General features: G+C 40.4%; 2 protein-coding genes across 2 annotated transcripts; both read right to left on the reverse strand.

Annotated features, from left to right (window-relative positions):
* Positions 1-7: 7 nt before the first annotated feature.
* On the reverse strand, positions 8-7100 carry synj2bp (synaptojanin 2 binding protein). Its single transcript, XM_008285539.1, has 4 exons — positions 6911-7100; positions 6281-6417; positions 3452-3547; positions 8-1719 (listed from the first exon to the last, which is right to left on the reverse strand). Exons 1-4 carry the CDS (start codon positions 6966-6968, stop codon positions 1588-1590), a joined length of 423 nt encoding a protein of 140 aa, XP_008283761.1. The 5' UTR covers positions 6969-7100; the 3' UTR covers positions 8-1587.
* Positions 7101-8540: 1440 nt separating this feature from the next.
* Positions 8541-14524, reverse strand: lgals3a (lectin, galactoside binding soluble 3a). Its single transcript, XM_008285540.1, has 6 exons — positions 14364-14524; positions 13950-13967; positions 13129-13842; positions 12037-12125; positions 11581-11737; positions 8541-9613 (listed from the first exon to the last, which is right to left on the reverse strand). Exons 2-6 carry the CDS (start codon positions 13962-13964, stop codon positions 9458-9460), a joined length of 1131 nt encoding a protein of 376 aa, XP_008283762.1. The 5' UTR covers positions 13965-13967; positions 14364-14524; the 3' UTR covers positions 8541-9457.
* Between the last annotated feature and the right edge of the window lie 605 nt (positions 14525-15129).

Below are 15129 nucleotides of genomic sequence, written 5' to 3' on the forward strand. Positions count from 1 at the left end.
AAGCAGGTGAATTCAACATGAATTTTAATAGGTGCCTGGATGTCAAACACACAGTATTTGCATAATTTATTAGTGCCTCTGATCTACTTTTCTGGCATACCGCACATATTCACAATCCCACTCAGCAGAGCGACATGAAACGTATTTACAGACAACGAACCACATGCAGTCAGAGACATTTTGCGTGATAGTTGCACACTGACAGATGTGGACAAAAAACACCCAGCATACACAATTCACCTCTTTCACCTGCTCTTTGGCCATTAAAAAAAAAACAAAAAAAATAAACATTTCATTTCTTAGCTGCTTTTGGTCCTTCACGCAAATCAACAACTCTTTTCATATATTCACAACGAATCACTGAGCAGGAGCTGCGGTGTGATGACAAGCACTGGCCTCGACGCATGATCGCAACGTTTTAAGTCTTCTAGCGGTGGGATGATTCGTTTGAAATGATCGACGGTTCACCCTGAGTCACCAGACGACATTTTACAATAAACTCTCCAGTCAAACTACTTGTTGGTACTTTGAATGTTTTGCACGTCTAGTGATAATCTATGTGTTAGTTTTAGTTTTTTTTTTTACTCTGGATAAATCCTGTAAAGAAACCAAAAACAATGAAAGTGCGCTGAGAAGTATTTACACCACGGAGCTCCAAAAACTATTAAAATCCACCCACACACCGTGCCGCTGCTGGAAACACTCACCGTATTAATCCGCAGCTGAAAATAGTCCCTAACAAATTCCCCCTGTTTGAATAACTTTTGCTTCAGAACTACGGTGACCAGGTGTTTTAAGAAATCATGGAGCCACTTCTGAACACTAAACCAAATTCATTTTTACAGATTTCCCTCTTGAAATACTGTGATTGGCTAATTTCTAGTCGTTTTTGGTGTTTTTACAGGTTACAGTAATAAAAAAAAAAAAGATTTGTGGACGCAGTGGGTTGATTTTCATTTTGGTCAGAGTAAGGAGCTAAGAGACCCCCTCCACTGCTTCGAATAGACAGAAAAAGGCACTCGAATATTCCATCGCAGGCATTTTTTTTTTTTGGCTCCCACAGCTCAGTGTGAGCAGCACATCTGGACGCGGCTCCTCCCCACGACTCTGTGCACCAGCGCAAAATGAAAATCAACTCCAGTCGCATGAATTTCGAAAGTACAGTGGGCTCCTCTCACGTTGCCCCTCAGACAGATCTGCCATTCAGACGTCGTCGGAGGTGCAGCGAGGCCTACGGGTGACCGAACACAACACAGTCTTTCAGCTTGTGTCAGTCCGACTTGTACATGCGACTTCTGTGTACGGGCAGCTGTGTGTTTCTGCCCAGCAGCAGTAATGTGCACTTCCTTCTTCTCCTGAGCCACACGCTGTGGTAGGAGAGCATCCTTTTGCATAGGAGGGGTGTCAAGAAGCTACCATTAATTACATAACACACATGTACATGGAGAAACTCACCAGCGACACCGACACGGCTAATCAAAAAACATAGGCTTTAGACTTTGTTCCCTCTTTCAATTCTTTGGCGTTTTTCTTTTTTGATCTTAAAAATAAAATACAGACGTCGTCGGCTACCGTTAAAAGTGCTTCCTACTTGCGCCGCATGTAAATGAATGCAACAGTGGCGGCAGCCCCCACTAGCGCTGCCAGTATTCCCAGATAAGGCAAAGAAGACTGATGATCCGGCTGCGAGCCGGTGGGTCCGTTCATGTGCCGCGGCGACTGCAAGACAGAAAACAGAAACAAACATTAAAACTGTTCAGTGCAGAAAAACCATCTGTTAGCGTCGCCACTAGGATACAGAAATGCCAGCATAGTTAATTCCAGCTTGTTGTAACACGTGTACGCTGGCTGGAGCTCATTAAGCGCCAGAGAAGACTTATTCATGGTGGTGCACGTCTGGCTAAACACCCACAATACTCTCTGCCTGCCTCCTCTGGTACAGCACCAAAAGGGAGACTTCTGGAAATACCGGTGACTGTTCTAGTTTGAAAACACAGTGGCTGCATTTTAGTCTGGAAAAAGGGCCCACTACATATGTCGCTGACATATAGAAGAGATAATCTAGTTAATTCCAGCTTGATTTGTACACATGTGCTGGCTAGAGGTCATTAAGTGTCACAGAAGACAGCTTCATGGTGCCACTTTACTGGCTGAACCCCCACTATGGTCTCTGCTGATGCTAACTACCTGCTTCTTCAGGTCTCTATCATATGAAACAGTAGTAAGCTCCACCTAGTGGCACAATCTGGTACTACAGATAACTGGAGACACTTAAAGACAGTTATTTCCTTTCATTCATTTCCCTACAAAATCAACCAAAACTTTCTCGAACGAATAATTATTTACAAACAAGATCATTCAAGTCATCTGATGAAATTTTCTCTGCTTTCCTATACAAACACAAAAAGTATTCGACTTTTCTTCTCTGACATAAACACTAATATTTCAAATTCTGCACCCGCCACAGTCAAAATAGAGATTATCAAATCAAATCAAATCAGGTTTATTAGCATCTTGCTGTACATACACAGTAGTACAGGCAAGATGAGAGAGCGTTTCTTCAGGATCATTTAATTAGCAAGTGTTGCAGAATGCATGTTGAGGAAAGGCAAACAACAAAACGGATGGGGTGTTAAAATGAAGCGACTGCCATGTTTGTTTTGTGATCATCCTTCAAGGAACAAATAACAATGAAAACCATACACAGTTTAAAAAAAAAAAAAAACTGTGAGTGAGACTGGATTTGCTAAAGCTGCAGTCAGAAATGTTTAATTTATCGCACCAACAGAAGAAGAGAAGACACACTCCACTCACTGCTGGTGGCACAATTTACACGAATGTCCCTGAATCAACAGAAGTCTGACTTTTAAAGATGTGTTTTTCATTTAAAAAAAATTAAAAGTAACTGCAGTAAAGAAGTTAGTTCAGTAGAATTTTGCAGCGATGTCAGCCTGACTTCACCTCTAATCCTTGACGTTACACAAAAAGCACCTCCGTCAATATCATAAAAATAAAACATCATCCCTCTGAGAAAAAGACCAGAGGTGCCATTCCATAAAGCAAATGCCACTTCAGATAGAGTGCCTACTGCTTAGGTAAACATGCACTAACTACACTGATCTGAGGCAAAGTGTTTCAGGGGTTGAGTGGTTTAACACCTCAGTGAAATCATCTCCTGGTTTCACTTCTGTTTTGTGTCACCACTTTCACCTTCATGCTCTCAGTTGGAGACACACTGGGAGGTGCTCCAGGACAATCAGCTTCTCAGAGTTTATACCTGACACTAGTTTATGTGTTCATCTTTGCGAATGTACTTTGATTTATACCGTGATAGTGTGTAGTAAACCACACTGTTCTGTCTGTTGCACATTCTGGTGCTGCTTTAATGTTTTTGGTGAGGCTGCGTACAGTTTTAAGTTCTGGTGGAGAATTTATTTAAATAAAGAAATACCTTTTTCAGAACCCGGAGCTCCACGTCCTCCCCTGAAGTCCTGAACAGGTCCACCGTAGCTTTGTGTGTTTGATCCTCCAGTACGACTCCGTTTATCTACAGCACCCACATGAAATTAAGAAAAAAAAATCACCTTTAATCAATAGTTTGCTGGACTGCAGTTAATCATTAGTTTCACTTTCGATTAATCAGCCCACGAGGGCATTTCAAAGTCCAGACCTTGGTATGCAGCCAAACTAAAGTCAACCTGGACCTCTGGCCTTGAATAGAATTCTGATGCAGATCTTTTTAATTTGATTTATGTCAGACATGCTACAATACCACAAAATCTAAAAAGAAATCCACAAACTTAAAAATAATTTAACCTATTAACTCATACGTTCTACATGTCTGTACATCTCGTACTCAAACCTCATGCTTATACACTTCTTCAGAAACCCAAAGAACACCTTTACTGCTCCACATTATGAGACTTTTCAAGCAGTCTTTTGGAGATAGATTTTTTAAAAATTGCTTTATATGTTGATCTTTGAGTAATAAGTTTGAGATCCTCTGCTGCAGACTAACAGTAAAATCCCCAAGTGAATTTGTCTAATTGCCGTTTTTGATTTTCAGTTTTTATCTTTAACGCAAAGAGAAGCAGCAAATAATTGCAACTGAGAGGCTGCAACAGGGGAACAGGCGGCTTTTCTGCTTGAAAAATCCCTCGCAAAGTTGTTGGATTATTAAAAAAAAAAGAGCAGATTTAGGTTTAAAGAGAGCATGAACCAAACATTTATTATTTATGAGTGTGGTTCTGCTATAGATGGCAAACAAATTATCTAAATCCCTTCTCTACATGCCCTGGGTGATAAAAAGTGAGCTACATGTACCAAGGACAGACGCTACATCGATAGCAAGACGAAGACAGTTTGACAGTTTCACCTAAATGCAGCACGTAGAAGCTGGAACGGAAGTACGAAACAAAAACACCACGTTTGGTTCCATAAACAAGCTCCGGGTGTAATGGAGCCTCTTTGCTCTCCGTAGCTCCTTCTTTTCTTTTCATTGTTGTGTATTATTTCTACCTTGACAAGTAGGCTAAAGTTTCTACTGCAGAGGCCTGTACCATGAAGCTCAACACGCTTCTGACTGAAGCTCTGATCGTGTTTGCATGAACGTTGGCAAGATCCCAAACATGGACAGGTCTGGAGGAACAAACTATACTCCTAAATCAACAGGAGGAGTTCTAAAATACAGCACAGGATGAAAGCAATACAGCTGCTGCAGCCGACACCAGGAAGGAAAGCTGCAAAAAAAAAACCTGCCAACTGTGTGAAGACAAGTTAACAGACTCATTATCACTGTCTCATGTAAGGCATGAATGGACAAAAGAATGTATAAATTGCTCACATGGAAGCTTCTAACTCAACCTCGAGCCAAATGATCATGATTCAACACGAGTATATGACGAAATGACAGATGTAGTATCACTATGCTACGCACGGAAAAAGAACAAATAATCAAGTATTAAAGATAATTTCCATGTCGATGTGGAGGATGAATTCATAATCACACATTCACTGGGATAATCCTATAAGTCTAAGACAGTTTCAGCCTCATTGTGTCAGCTGCTTCTTGTTGTTAAACAGTTTTGGGGGGGAAAGAAAAGGACAGATATAAAAACATAATCAGCAGATTTAGTGCAAATCCTATAAAGTCAAGAGGCACAAGGCTTTAGTGCTTTATGAGTCTCTGTTTTAGGATTACATCGACATATAAAGACCTAAAACATGGCTTTGAAACACTGTCACAGCACTATGGATGGGTCAGTAGGAGCTGATCTGCTATCTTCAACATAACTTTCTCTGCAGCAGGTTAAATGTTCAGCGGACGTTATTATGATGATGCCGCCTGTTAAGAAGTAAACCACCATCATGGCCCTGAAAAACCAGTTCGACCACTTCAATAAGATCAAATCCTGCTCCGTAGTACAGACCTCTCATTTTAATCTGAGCTTTAAATGTATTAATAATGATAATACATCTACTGAAATGAAACATCTTATCGTGATTAATTCAAGGTACAGAAGGGAGATTGAGCCTTTTCAATAGAAGTTCCTCTTTCAGTCAAATGCTCCTCCTCAATTATTGTTTTTCCAGGTAAAACCACAACACGGACATGTTTTTATTGGCTTTTGGCTGCTCTTAATGGTCTATATTTATTGTTTTAGAAATGGATCTTGAAGTTGTTTTCCTGTTTTGCCTGTTTTAGTGTTCACTCTCCCTTTGATATTTTCAAGAATAACCTCAAGTCGCATGTTTTCAATTGCTGTTGGCTGCTCCTAATGGTTCTAATGTTTCACATTTAAATGTTTTTAAATGGACCTTACAAGCTGTTTTGATGTTTTGCCTGTTTTAGTGTTTGTTATTTTCAAGAAAAACTCAGATGCACATGTTTTTACTGACTTTGGCTGCAATTAATAGTCTAAATATTTCATATTTATTTTGGTAAAAATGGATCATAAAAGTTCAGATCTTGTTTTGCCTGTTTTAGTGTTTCCTCTTCAATTGATATTTGCAAGAAAAACTCAAGACGCACATGTTTTCAGTGGCTTTCGCTGCTCCTAATGGGTTTCATAATTCATATTTACATTTTTCTAAATGGCTTGCACAAGTTGCTGCCCTGTTTTGCCCGTTTCTATTTTATTTCAGGATTTGATTCTACTAGTTTTATCTTGTCTTGATGTTTCGCTCATCGTTCTGTCGCTGCCTGTCTGATATCATAACCCTCTCGTCACCTTTGTTTTAACTACATGTCACATCCTTGATAACCATCAGCATTTATTACCGCCAGTATCTTGTCGCCCTCTTGGAGTCTTCCATCCAACGCTGCTGCTCCATCTTCTTTAATTTTGGACACATATATACCACTGTCATTCACCACATACTGCTGGTCCACACCTCCAACGATGTTGAACCCCAAACCTGGAAAAAACAAACAAACAGACAAACAGACTTTTGAGTAAAATCCATGACACACAAGGACAAGAGCTGCTGATCCAAACATCACATTTATCTCAGTGGACCAAAGTGCAGGAGGAATCCTTCCAACGCTGGAAGAAACTGCAGCTCTCCTGAATGTTACATAACGAGCCACACATTGAAGCTAAATAAAGGTTTGAATGGAGAAACTGTGAAAGGCCAGACTGGAAATGTCACTTTTACAGCTTTTAACTCAGCGTCAAAGCGAATAAATCACTGCTTTTTTTTACACTAAACTCACTTATTGCAGCTGTAGCGACGTCCACAACCTAATGTCTCCACTTGTACACACGTTAACACGACATAAAACGAGGCTCAGTGAGTAATACACGCAAATTAGCCTTTAGCTTGAGGAGACTGAGCGGCTTGACAGCGTTGACTTTTCGCTGCTACGTAGCTAGCTAGCTGGCTAAGTTAGCTAGCAGCGTCCGCTTACCGGCCGGTCCTCGCTTCAGCTTAATGTCCACCACGTCGGAGTGCAGGGAGCCGTTCATTGTGCCGAGACACCAAACGACGGAGAATAAAAAGAAGAAGAAGAAAAAGAAGGCGCGCGGAGAAGAGGGACAAACTATTTCTGTGAAGGTGAACTCATTGAGGAGTTTCGATTTTGCTTCCTCCGGCGCTCAGCGGCGTCTGAAGCCGTGCTGCCCCCTGACGGCGGAAACAGGAAGTGCGGCAGGTCGACCTGTGACACAGCAGGAAGGAGCTGATGGAGCTGCTGGGTGGAGGGTTTAAGACACAAAGCCAGGAAGATTTGAAATGTTTGACTTTAGTTTCAGGGTGAAGTACAGTCGTCCTCAGATTGATTCATAACCTTCCATCAAAGAAAAGGCAAAATTCACAATAGTCACTCAAATAACTAGAAAAAGAAATAATGAATAAAAATGTGCCAAATTATAATTTAGTGAAATAAGTCATTGCTTTTGAATTGTGGCTGAAAAGAATAATTAAAAAACAAAAAAAAAAACCAAAAAAAAAAAAAAAAAATATATAAAAAAAAAAAAAATCCAAATACCTGTGAACAGTTACAGAGAACACTTGATGGCAGTGATTGGCTCAAAGAGTTGTTCAACTAAATATTAGTTTACGTGTCCCATCATGATTGTTTTTGTTTTTTTTTAATTAAATATTTCTGTTGAACCACAATTCAAAAGCAATGTCATGATTTTCATTACATTATTTATTATTACTTTTGTCAGTTTCAGCTTATTTCAGTGACACCTGTTTTTTTCCGTCTTTAATATGAGGGTATGAATACATTGGAGGACGACTGTATGTGTTTTATGCGGCGCAGGTCATTGTGTTGTTTTCTAACAGATTTGTTTTTTTGAGTCACAAATTCATTGCTGTGATGTTTTTGGTGAAAATGTTCATAGTTTCATGTCAATTTGTCCCAACAAATAATCAAGCAAGACTGGAATCAGATATACAATTGTTCTAAAAGGTGTCCTAAAGAAAAATATTGTGTCAGAACATTCTAACTTAAAACAATTAATGCTAACTTTATTACTTTCGGAGTGTCTCTGGTGAAGGGTTTCTTGTCAATTGAGCATGGTAAGTAATCAAGCGATTTAAACAAAGAAGTTTGAGAGAACGTAATCAGGTAGTTTTTGAGGAAAACTGTGTCAGAACATGAAAAATGTAAATATTTTACTTTAATTTCAAGGTACAGTGTGTGTATTATGTGGCCCAGCTCATTGTCCAGATTATTCAAGTCACAAAATCATCGTGATGTCTGCTAAAAAAAAAAAAAAAAAGTCAGGATTTTGTGGTAATTTTGCATAATAAATAAATATATTTTAACTATGTATATATATTTGTTTGAAGCTGTGTAGTATAACAGATTTTAATGACAGCTTTAAGCAAAAAACGTATATATGTATTGAGAAAAACAGAATGTCGGAGTATAAAATCATAAAATAATTGAGCGATATTTTACTTGTATTGTAAATGCAAAAAAGACTCTTTGCATCTAAATCTAATCGGAAAATAATCTCCCAAACTCTGAAATTGTGACTGCGAACAAAAGATGACATTTGTCTCACTGTTCAATAACAAAGAGAGCAAACAGGGAAACCAGTATTTATTGTGTGCAGGCAGGTAGCTCATGAAAAGTACAACATTCTGGATCAAACAGCTTTTATCAGTCATTATTTGTTTGTTGCCCTTTTATTTATAATCTCTAAATACTGTACCACTGGTATCTTTGGCAACAAATCAGAGACCCCCCACCACCACCATCGTCCCTCCGCTTCATTTTGCCACATTTTTCTTTCAAGCCTCTTTTTCTTTTTCTTTTTTTACAGCTATCGGGTTCGACTTCAACATGAAATCATAATTCGCAAAAACGTCACGCGGCCCTCCAGTCCGAGAGCTCAGGAGGAGAGTCGGCATATAAATACATTTTCAGAAACTCCCGTCATACTGTGCTTTAACAGGCCGGCGAGTCTCGGAAGGGGGTCGACCAGCACTGAAGTAAAAACGGTGAAAAGGAAGTTGACTTTCAGCATCACACTCTCATGCATTACGAAAGGCTTATCATGGTCTGATATAACGGACAGAATCATAAACGTACATGTAAACTGAACAGCATTCTAGTGGAAAACAGAAGAAATGTTTGGGACACTTTTCCACGTAACCTACAATCTTCTCATTAGGTATAAATTAGTTCATTCTGAAAATATCTGTTTTACTTCAGCCCATTCACTACTTGAATACTATCATGTCAGAAAATATATTTGGGTTGTGAGTGGCTATGAAATGAGATGTCATCCAGTAAAAAAAAAACAAAAAAAAGTAAAAGAAACAAGGATTAAAGAGTGCAGACCTGGGTTAATCTGCCATCTGTTCTGCGATAAATGTGCCATGTGGGCAACGATTGCACTTCGCTGACTCATAGTGCCTCTCAAACTCCATCAAAAGTATCTGAAAAGATTTCAAACACATCGGTTAAAGTTTGACGTCGGGCTCCGGTGCGACGGACTCAGATCATGCTCGGGGCGGCGCTGTGGAGGATGATGTCTCCGACCACTCGCACCAGAGTCACCTCCTCCAGGCCGCCCACTCTGTGCTCGTACTCCAGCAGGTGGGTGCCGTCCACGGCCACCTTGAACATGTCCTCCTCCACCAGGATCTTCAGCTGCAGGGACACAAAGATTCACAGACAGAAAATTATTCATCTGCTGCTCGACTGACAGGAAACCAAACAGCTACTTTTACTTCTAGTGACATTAAAGTAAACAAATAAAGCACTTCCTGTTTCTCAAATTGAAGGATTTGCTGGTTTTCTTCATCTTCTCCTTCATCACTACTTGACACACTCTATGTTAGAGTCTCATTTCTTCGGAAAAGCACATTTCACATTGTGCTTATACTGTTTCTACTTTTAGGACACGTTTTTTTCAACTCGTGTTTATATTTGTAGGTCATATTATCTACTTATGTTTATATATTTTGTACTGTTTACATTTCTGACTTTGAATGGGAGCAACTGTAACATAAGCAGTTTCCCCCTCAGGGATCAATAAAGTATTTCTGATTCTGATCTTCTGACTTGACCTTTAAACTTACGGATATAAAACATTGTGACTTTTTATATGTTTTCTAACTAATTTTGTCGTCACTACTTCCTTCCTTCCTTCCTTATAATCCAGCAAGTTGTAAAAATAATTGCAATTGTTTCAAACGATTTCCAGTTTGAGGAAAAACTGTGTCGAAACATGACATTTTTAAATAATTAACTTTAATTTCAAAGCGCACTACGTCTGTTTTGTTGAGCAGCTCATTGTCTGGTACCAAACTGATATTTGATGTTTTCTAGCAGATTGTTGCGTCACAAATTCATGAAAGTTTGTGGTTTCATGTCAATGTAGTGTCATGAATATTAGAGTGAGTTGTAAAAATGAACATACATTTGTTTGAAACTGTACAGTCGAACATATTGTAATTATTTAATTGTTTTAAACCATTTCTGATAAAGTATCTGAGGAATGGTTCTGTTGGAACATGTCAGGGAAACCAGAGAAAAATCAACCAACTCAACCACACAGACTCACTGAAACAAACAACAATGTGTTTCTCCACATTATTTGTATTTGTGTGGACGTGTAACATGAAGAGTTTACACCTCAATTTGCAATTTTAGATCGTCCGTCGCTTTGTGTAATGAGCATTTGCCTGAAACAGAGACGACGATAATGGCTGATTTCTTTAGGTTTAAAAGTTACTTTGCTGCACCCTCATCCTAAAGCCTTTGCTGTGGCCTGTACTACTTGATCGAGAGCATCTTTAGTTTAAAGTCTGCAGAAACTATAAAACGACAGTGTTTTCTGGTATTTGATTTATCGTTGATGGAGACTGGCCCGGCATGCTTGTTAGAGCGTTAGCTGTGTACAGGAATATTTTGCAAAATGATGGTCATATAGACAGCTTTATATATTTTTATATGGAAAATATCCATCTAAAGAAACGCCTGTATCAGTGTGGACATGGACTAATTCTTCTCCTATCAACAGGAACCACACATATATCAACCTGAATGTGGACGATAAACTTGAAAAGAGAGAAATGCTGAACACAATGTTGTCCTGCTACAAAATTTAAAGTTTTAATGGCAATAAACACTAGCATCTCAGACAAACAATTGCACAAAGCCTAGTATTCTACAATGCTGCACTGATATGTATAAGCACTGAAACACTGATACACCAAACACTGTGTGATTAGTCAGGTTCCAGTATTTACCTTTGACTAACTGTGTAGCAATAAACATAAAATGTGAGTTAAAGTCACGTTTAACACTTTGTGTGAAACACAGGGCTTGCAAACACCACCTCTACCCTTCCTCCCCTGCTGACTGACCTGCTCTAACATTTTCCTGAAATGAATTTGTCTCATCTTAAAGGCTTTTGCAAAATCTCACTGATAAGTTCACGTATTCTGGCTCATTAGAACTCCACAGTGGGTACTACATAAGGTCACTAAAGCCCTGATTGTTATAGGGATGCTAAAGGTGTAAACTGTCACACATCCATCAATTAAAAACAAAAAGTTACAAAAATGTGCAACGTCTTGAATTTCAAGCTGCACTGTTACATGTAGTGTTACCTCAAAACGTTGCCCCTGAACAAACGGGAAGCCTCCTTCCCGCTCCTCTGGACCCCAGTATCCACCGAGGTTGGAGTTTCTGACAATCGTTTGCTCGCCGAATCGAGGGTTGAAGTGAAAGACAACATCTGAACCTTTGATGAAGTCAACATTGAACCTGCAGTTAAAAAAAAACAACCAAAGATTGAGAAAATTAGATGCTGCTGAGACACAATCAGTCTCTATCCAATTAACAAAACATGGCTTGAACACATAAGTAACTATAATGATGACAACTTTGGATTCTCATTCTGCAGGCCAAACGCCTTGTGTCACTGTCAACAAATAGATATTCTCAATATATCTGAATAAAAGAGAGCATAGCTGGACAATTTTTAATTATAAATTCATCTGTCTTGTTTCTAATAGAAAGCGTCGCCTGCAGCCGACATAGAGGATAAATGTTGTTGTTTGTACCTGTCTGCACCAGGAACAGGCTCCCCGATTATTGTGATTAAAAGTCGCGGCATCATTCCAGCATGAAGCGGGAGATCATATGGCACCATCTGCAAGAAAGGTTTACATTTTTAAGCCAAGACAATGCATTTGCTGTGCTCTGGTCATTTCTGATTGTGCCTTTACAAGAAAAATACACAAATAAAAATGGTGTTTACCCTGTTAATAATAACATCTCCGGGGACAGAAGTAGATGTGCATTTTATCACTAATGGTCTGAACTTGTTAATGAACGACAAAGTGCTTAATGAGAATTTTAGTTAAATATTAGACAAAACTTTGACCCTGCCCACATTCCCACAGCAACACCTCCATGACTCATTTTCTCCTTCTTTATTTCAGCACTGTTATGCAAGTCACAGCGATTAGCCAAGCTAACGACAGAAAAGTAAGTCAAGCTATCAGCTGCACAAAGTGACAAAAAGAGACCTTTAATGCTAAACATGTACATAAGCAACAAGTCAGGCTTAAACCAAATCGCTTAATCACAATGATTTCAAAGATGTCTTAATACGGTAAACATGTGTGTAATACAAGTGTAGATTTCATCATATTGCACTTAATTAAAAAGTTACATCCAGCAGATTGAACACATCTATAACTGTGTACTGTGTGTTGTATAAGTTCAGTCTTTGGCACTAATCAAACCACATGTTGATTCTGGAAGTGATGTCCTTGTCCGACTGAAAAGTTGAGTTCATTGCTTTCAATAAAATGGTGGTTTATATCTGGGCTGAAAGACAAGAATACATTTTTGATAACTACTTTTGAATATTTAGTGATCCGGCTTTATATTTGCTTTGCACCACAGCGGAGCCCAAGACACAGAAACAGCAATGATCCAGATAGAGCCCTCACTGAAAACTAACCCTCTTGCAGTAAATCCCAACAGCAGAGGCAGGAAACTCACTTTGTCTCTCTACCACCTTTAGTAAATTTACAAGCATACCCCACAAACACAGATGCTCCACTGGACACAAACAGCAAAAACACAGCAGCAAAGAAATGCAGCAAGCAAGCAACATGATATTTGTACAAAGTACGAGTACTCACCAGCGAGCCTCCTGGAGCAGCAGGGCCACCATATGGAGCCATGGGCCCTGGACCAGGACCAAAGCTGCCAGGGGCAGGGGGGAAGCCTCCACCTGCAGGTGGTCCCCAGGACCCAGGTGGTATTGGGGGGAAACCTCCAGCTGGGAATGCAGGGAAAGAGCCAGGGCCAGCTGGAGGGGGGAATGCGCCTGGACCACCTGGTCCATACATGCCATTGCCGCCTCCCGGCTGACCACCAGGGAAAGGCACATTTGGATAAGGACCAGGGGGAGCTCCAGGGCCTGAAGCAAATGGTCCGGTTGGGTAGGGAACGGGACCTCCAGGTAGCTGTCCTGGAGCGCCTTCAGGCGGATACTGCCCAGGGAACTGCCCAGGGGCCCCGGGGCTGGAGGGGAACTGCCCCGGAGCTCCTGGTGCTGGATACTGTCCAGGTATCCCAGGACCCGGGGGGAACCCACCGGGGGCTGAAGGAGGTCCTGGGTACTGCCCTGGTGCTCCAGGACCGGAGGGGAAGGGAAACTGCCCTGGTGCCCCTGGGCCAGATGATCCTCCAGCGAAGTCGACCGGAGCAGTGGGCTGGGTGGGAGCTCCTGGGGCTGAACCAGGCCATCCTGGGTTTGCAGCAGGTGGAGGGTTGCCGGCAGGGGCTGTCGGGTTAGTGTTGCCTATTTTCTTTGCCTGGCTTGGAGCATCATCTCCTAAGGCATCTAGCAGCTACAGGAGAAGAGAAAAGAAAAAGTGACTCTCCATCTGAAACAAAAGACCTATTTCACTACTAGTACCATAAATTAATGTGAAATTGAACGATCATTTGAACTCACCGAGAAATCTGACATGATCTAAATAGAAAAAAGAAACAACTGATCAGCTTTGTTATGTAGTTATAACAACCGATTACACAAGCTGTCAAACACTGTGGGCTTGTCACACTGAGGCTCTGAGTAATAGCACAGTAAATGTTTCCATCCTCGAATGGTGATCCACAAAAACCATCCCAGCAGAGCAGAAACAGCTCGACTTTACTAAAACATTACAACAACAAACTGTACAGAAGCCACACTGACTTTACGCTGCATATCAGGGAGGACTCAGTGTTTTAAAAAAGCTAATTAACTGATGTTAGAGTTGGCTACCGACCTAGCTAACAGCAGCTAACTGTCACTTAGCGCTGGCTCGTTTGTTTATTTTTAGCTTCGTGGGAGAAATAAGTGGTGGAAGCTGAGTTTTAATGCTACCTCGCCAGAAGATGGACTCCTCTCCGAACACAGGGGGGTGACAGCGATGATCTATCCAGCGGTGGAAGCCAGTTAGCGGCTAATTTAGCAGCGAAGCTAAACGCTGATGAGCTGCTTCAACTACAACTCTGGAGAAGGAAGCACGCACACGCGCCTCACCGGTGACGTATGCTGAAGGGCGGGCGCGTTCCGGAGAGATAAAACACACACCCGAACGTCTGGATGTCTATCTTTGTGAGGACTCAGTTCATTCCTTTAACCCGCCACCGGCCAAACACAACGATTACATTTACCCCAAGTGACTCTAAGCAGAACCTGAAAATTAAATGTCAAACGTGTCGAAGGTGCGTCGGAGTGTGAAGATCTTACTTTCCAAGAAATGCGCTCACGCCCAAGAGCTGGAACTCAAATGAGTCCTCACAAAGACGGAATAAATACACAGGAACCAACACAATGAAGCCAGTTATTAAAAAAAAACTAAAACTAAAACAAAGTATGATGACAATAAAACATCATGTGGAAAAAAACATTTTTTTTTTCAAAAGTCAGAAAATAAAGCCAATAAAACCTGCTTTCTACACCCAATACATTATCAAAACTAAAATCATTATCATTACTATTGTTGGTGTTAATAATATTTAAAAAATAAAAGTAAAAATAGGTAGATGCATTGGAAGCACAAGAATCAATTAACTTTTCAAATGTTTCTGTTCCTTATTTACATGAGTAATTATTTATACCTCACTTTCTTGTATAATAATAATAA

The sequence above is a fragment of the Stegastes partitus genome, unplaced genomic scaffold (genome assembly GCF_000690725.1).
Source record: "Stegastes partitus isolate 25-593 unplaced genomic scaffold, Stegastes_partitus-1.0.2 Scaffold407, whole genome shotgun sequence".
Taxonomy (NCBI): domain Eukaryota; kingdom Metazoa; phylum Chordata; class Actinopteri; family Pomacentridae; genus Stegastes; species Stegastes partitus.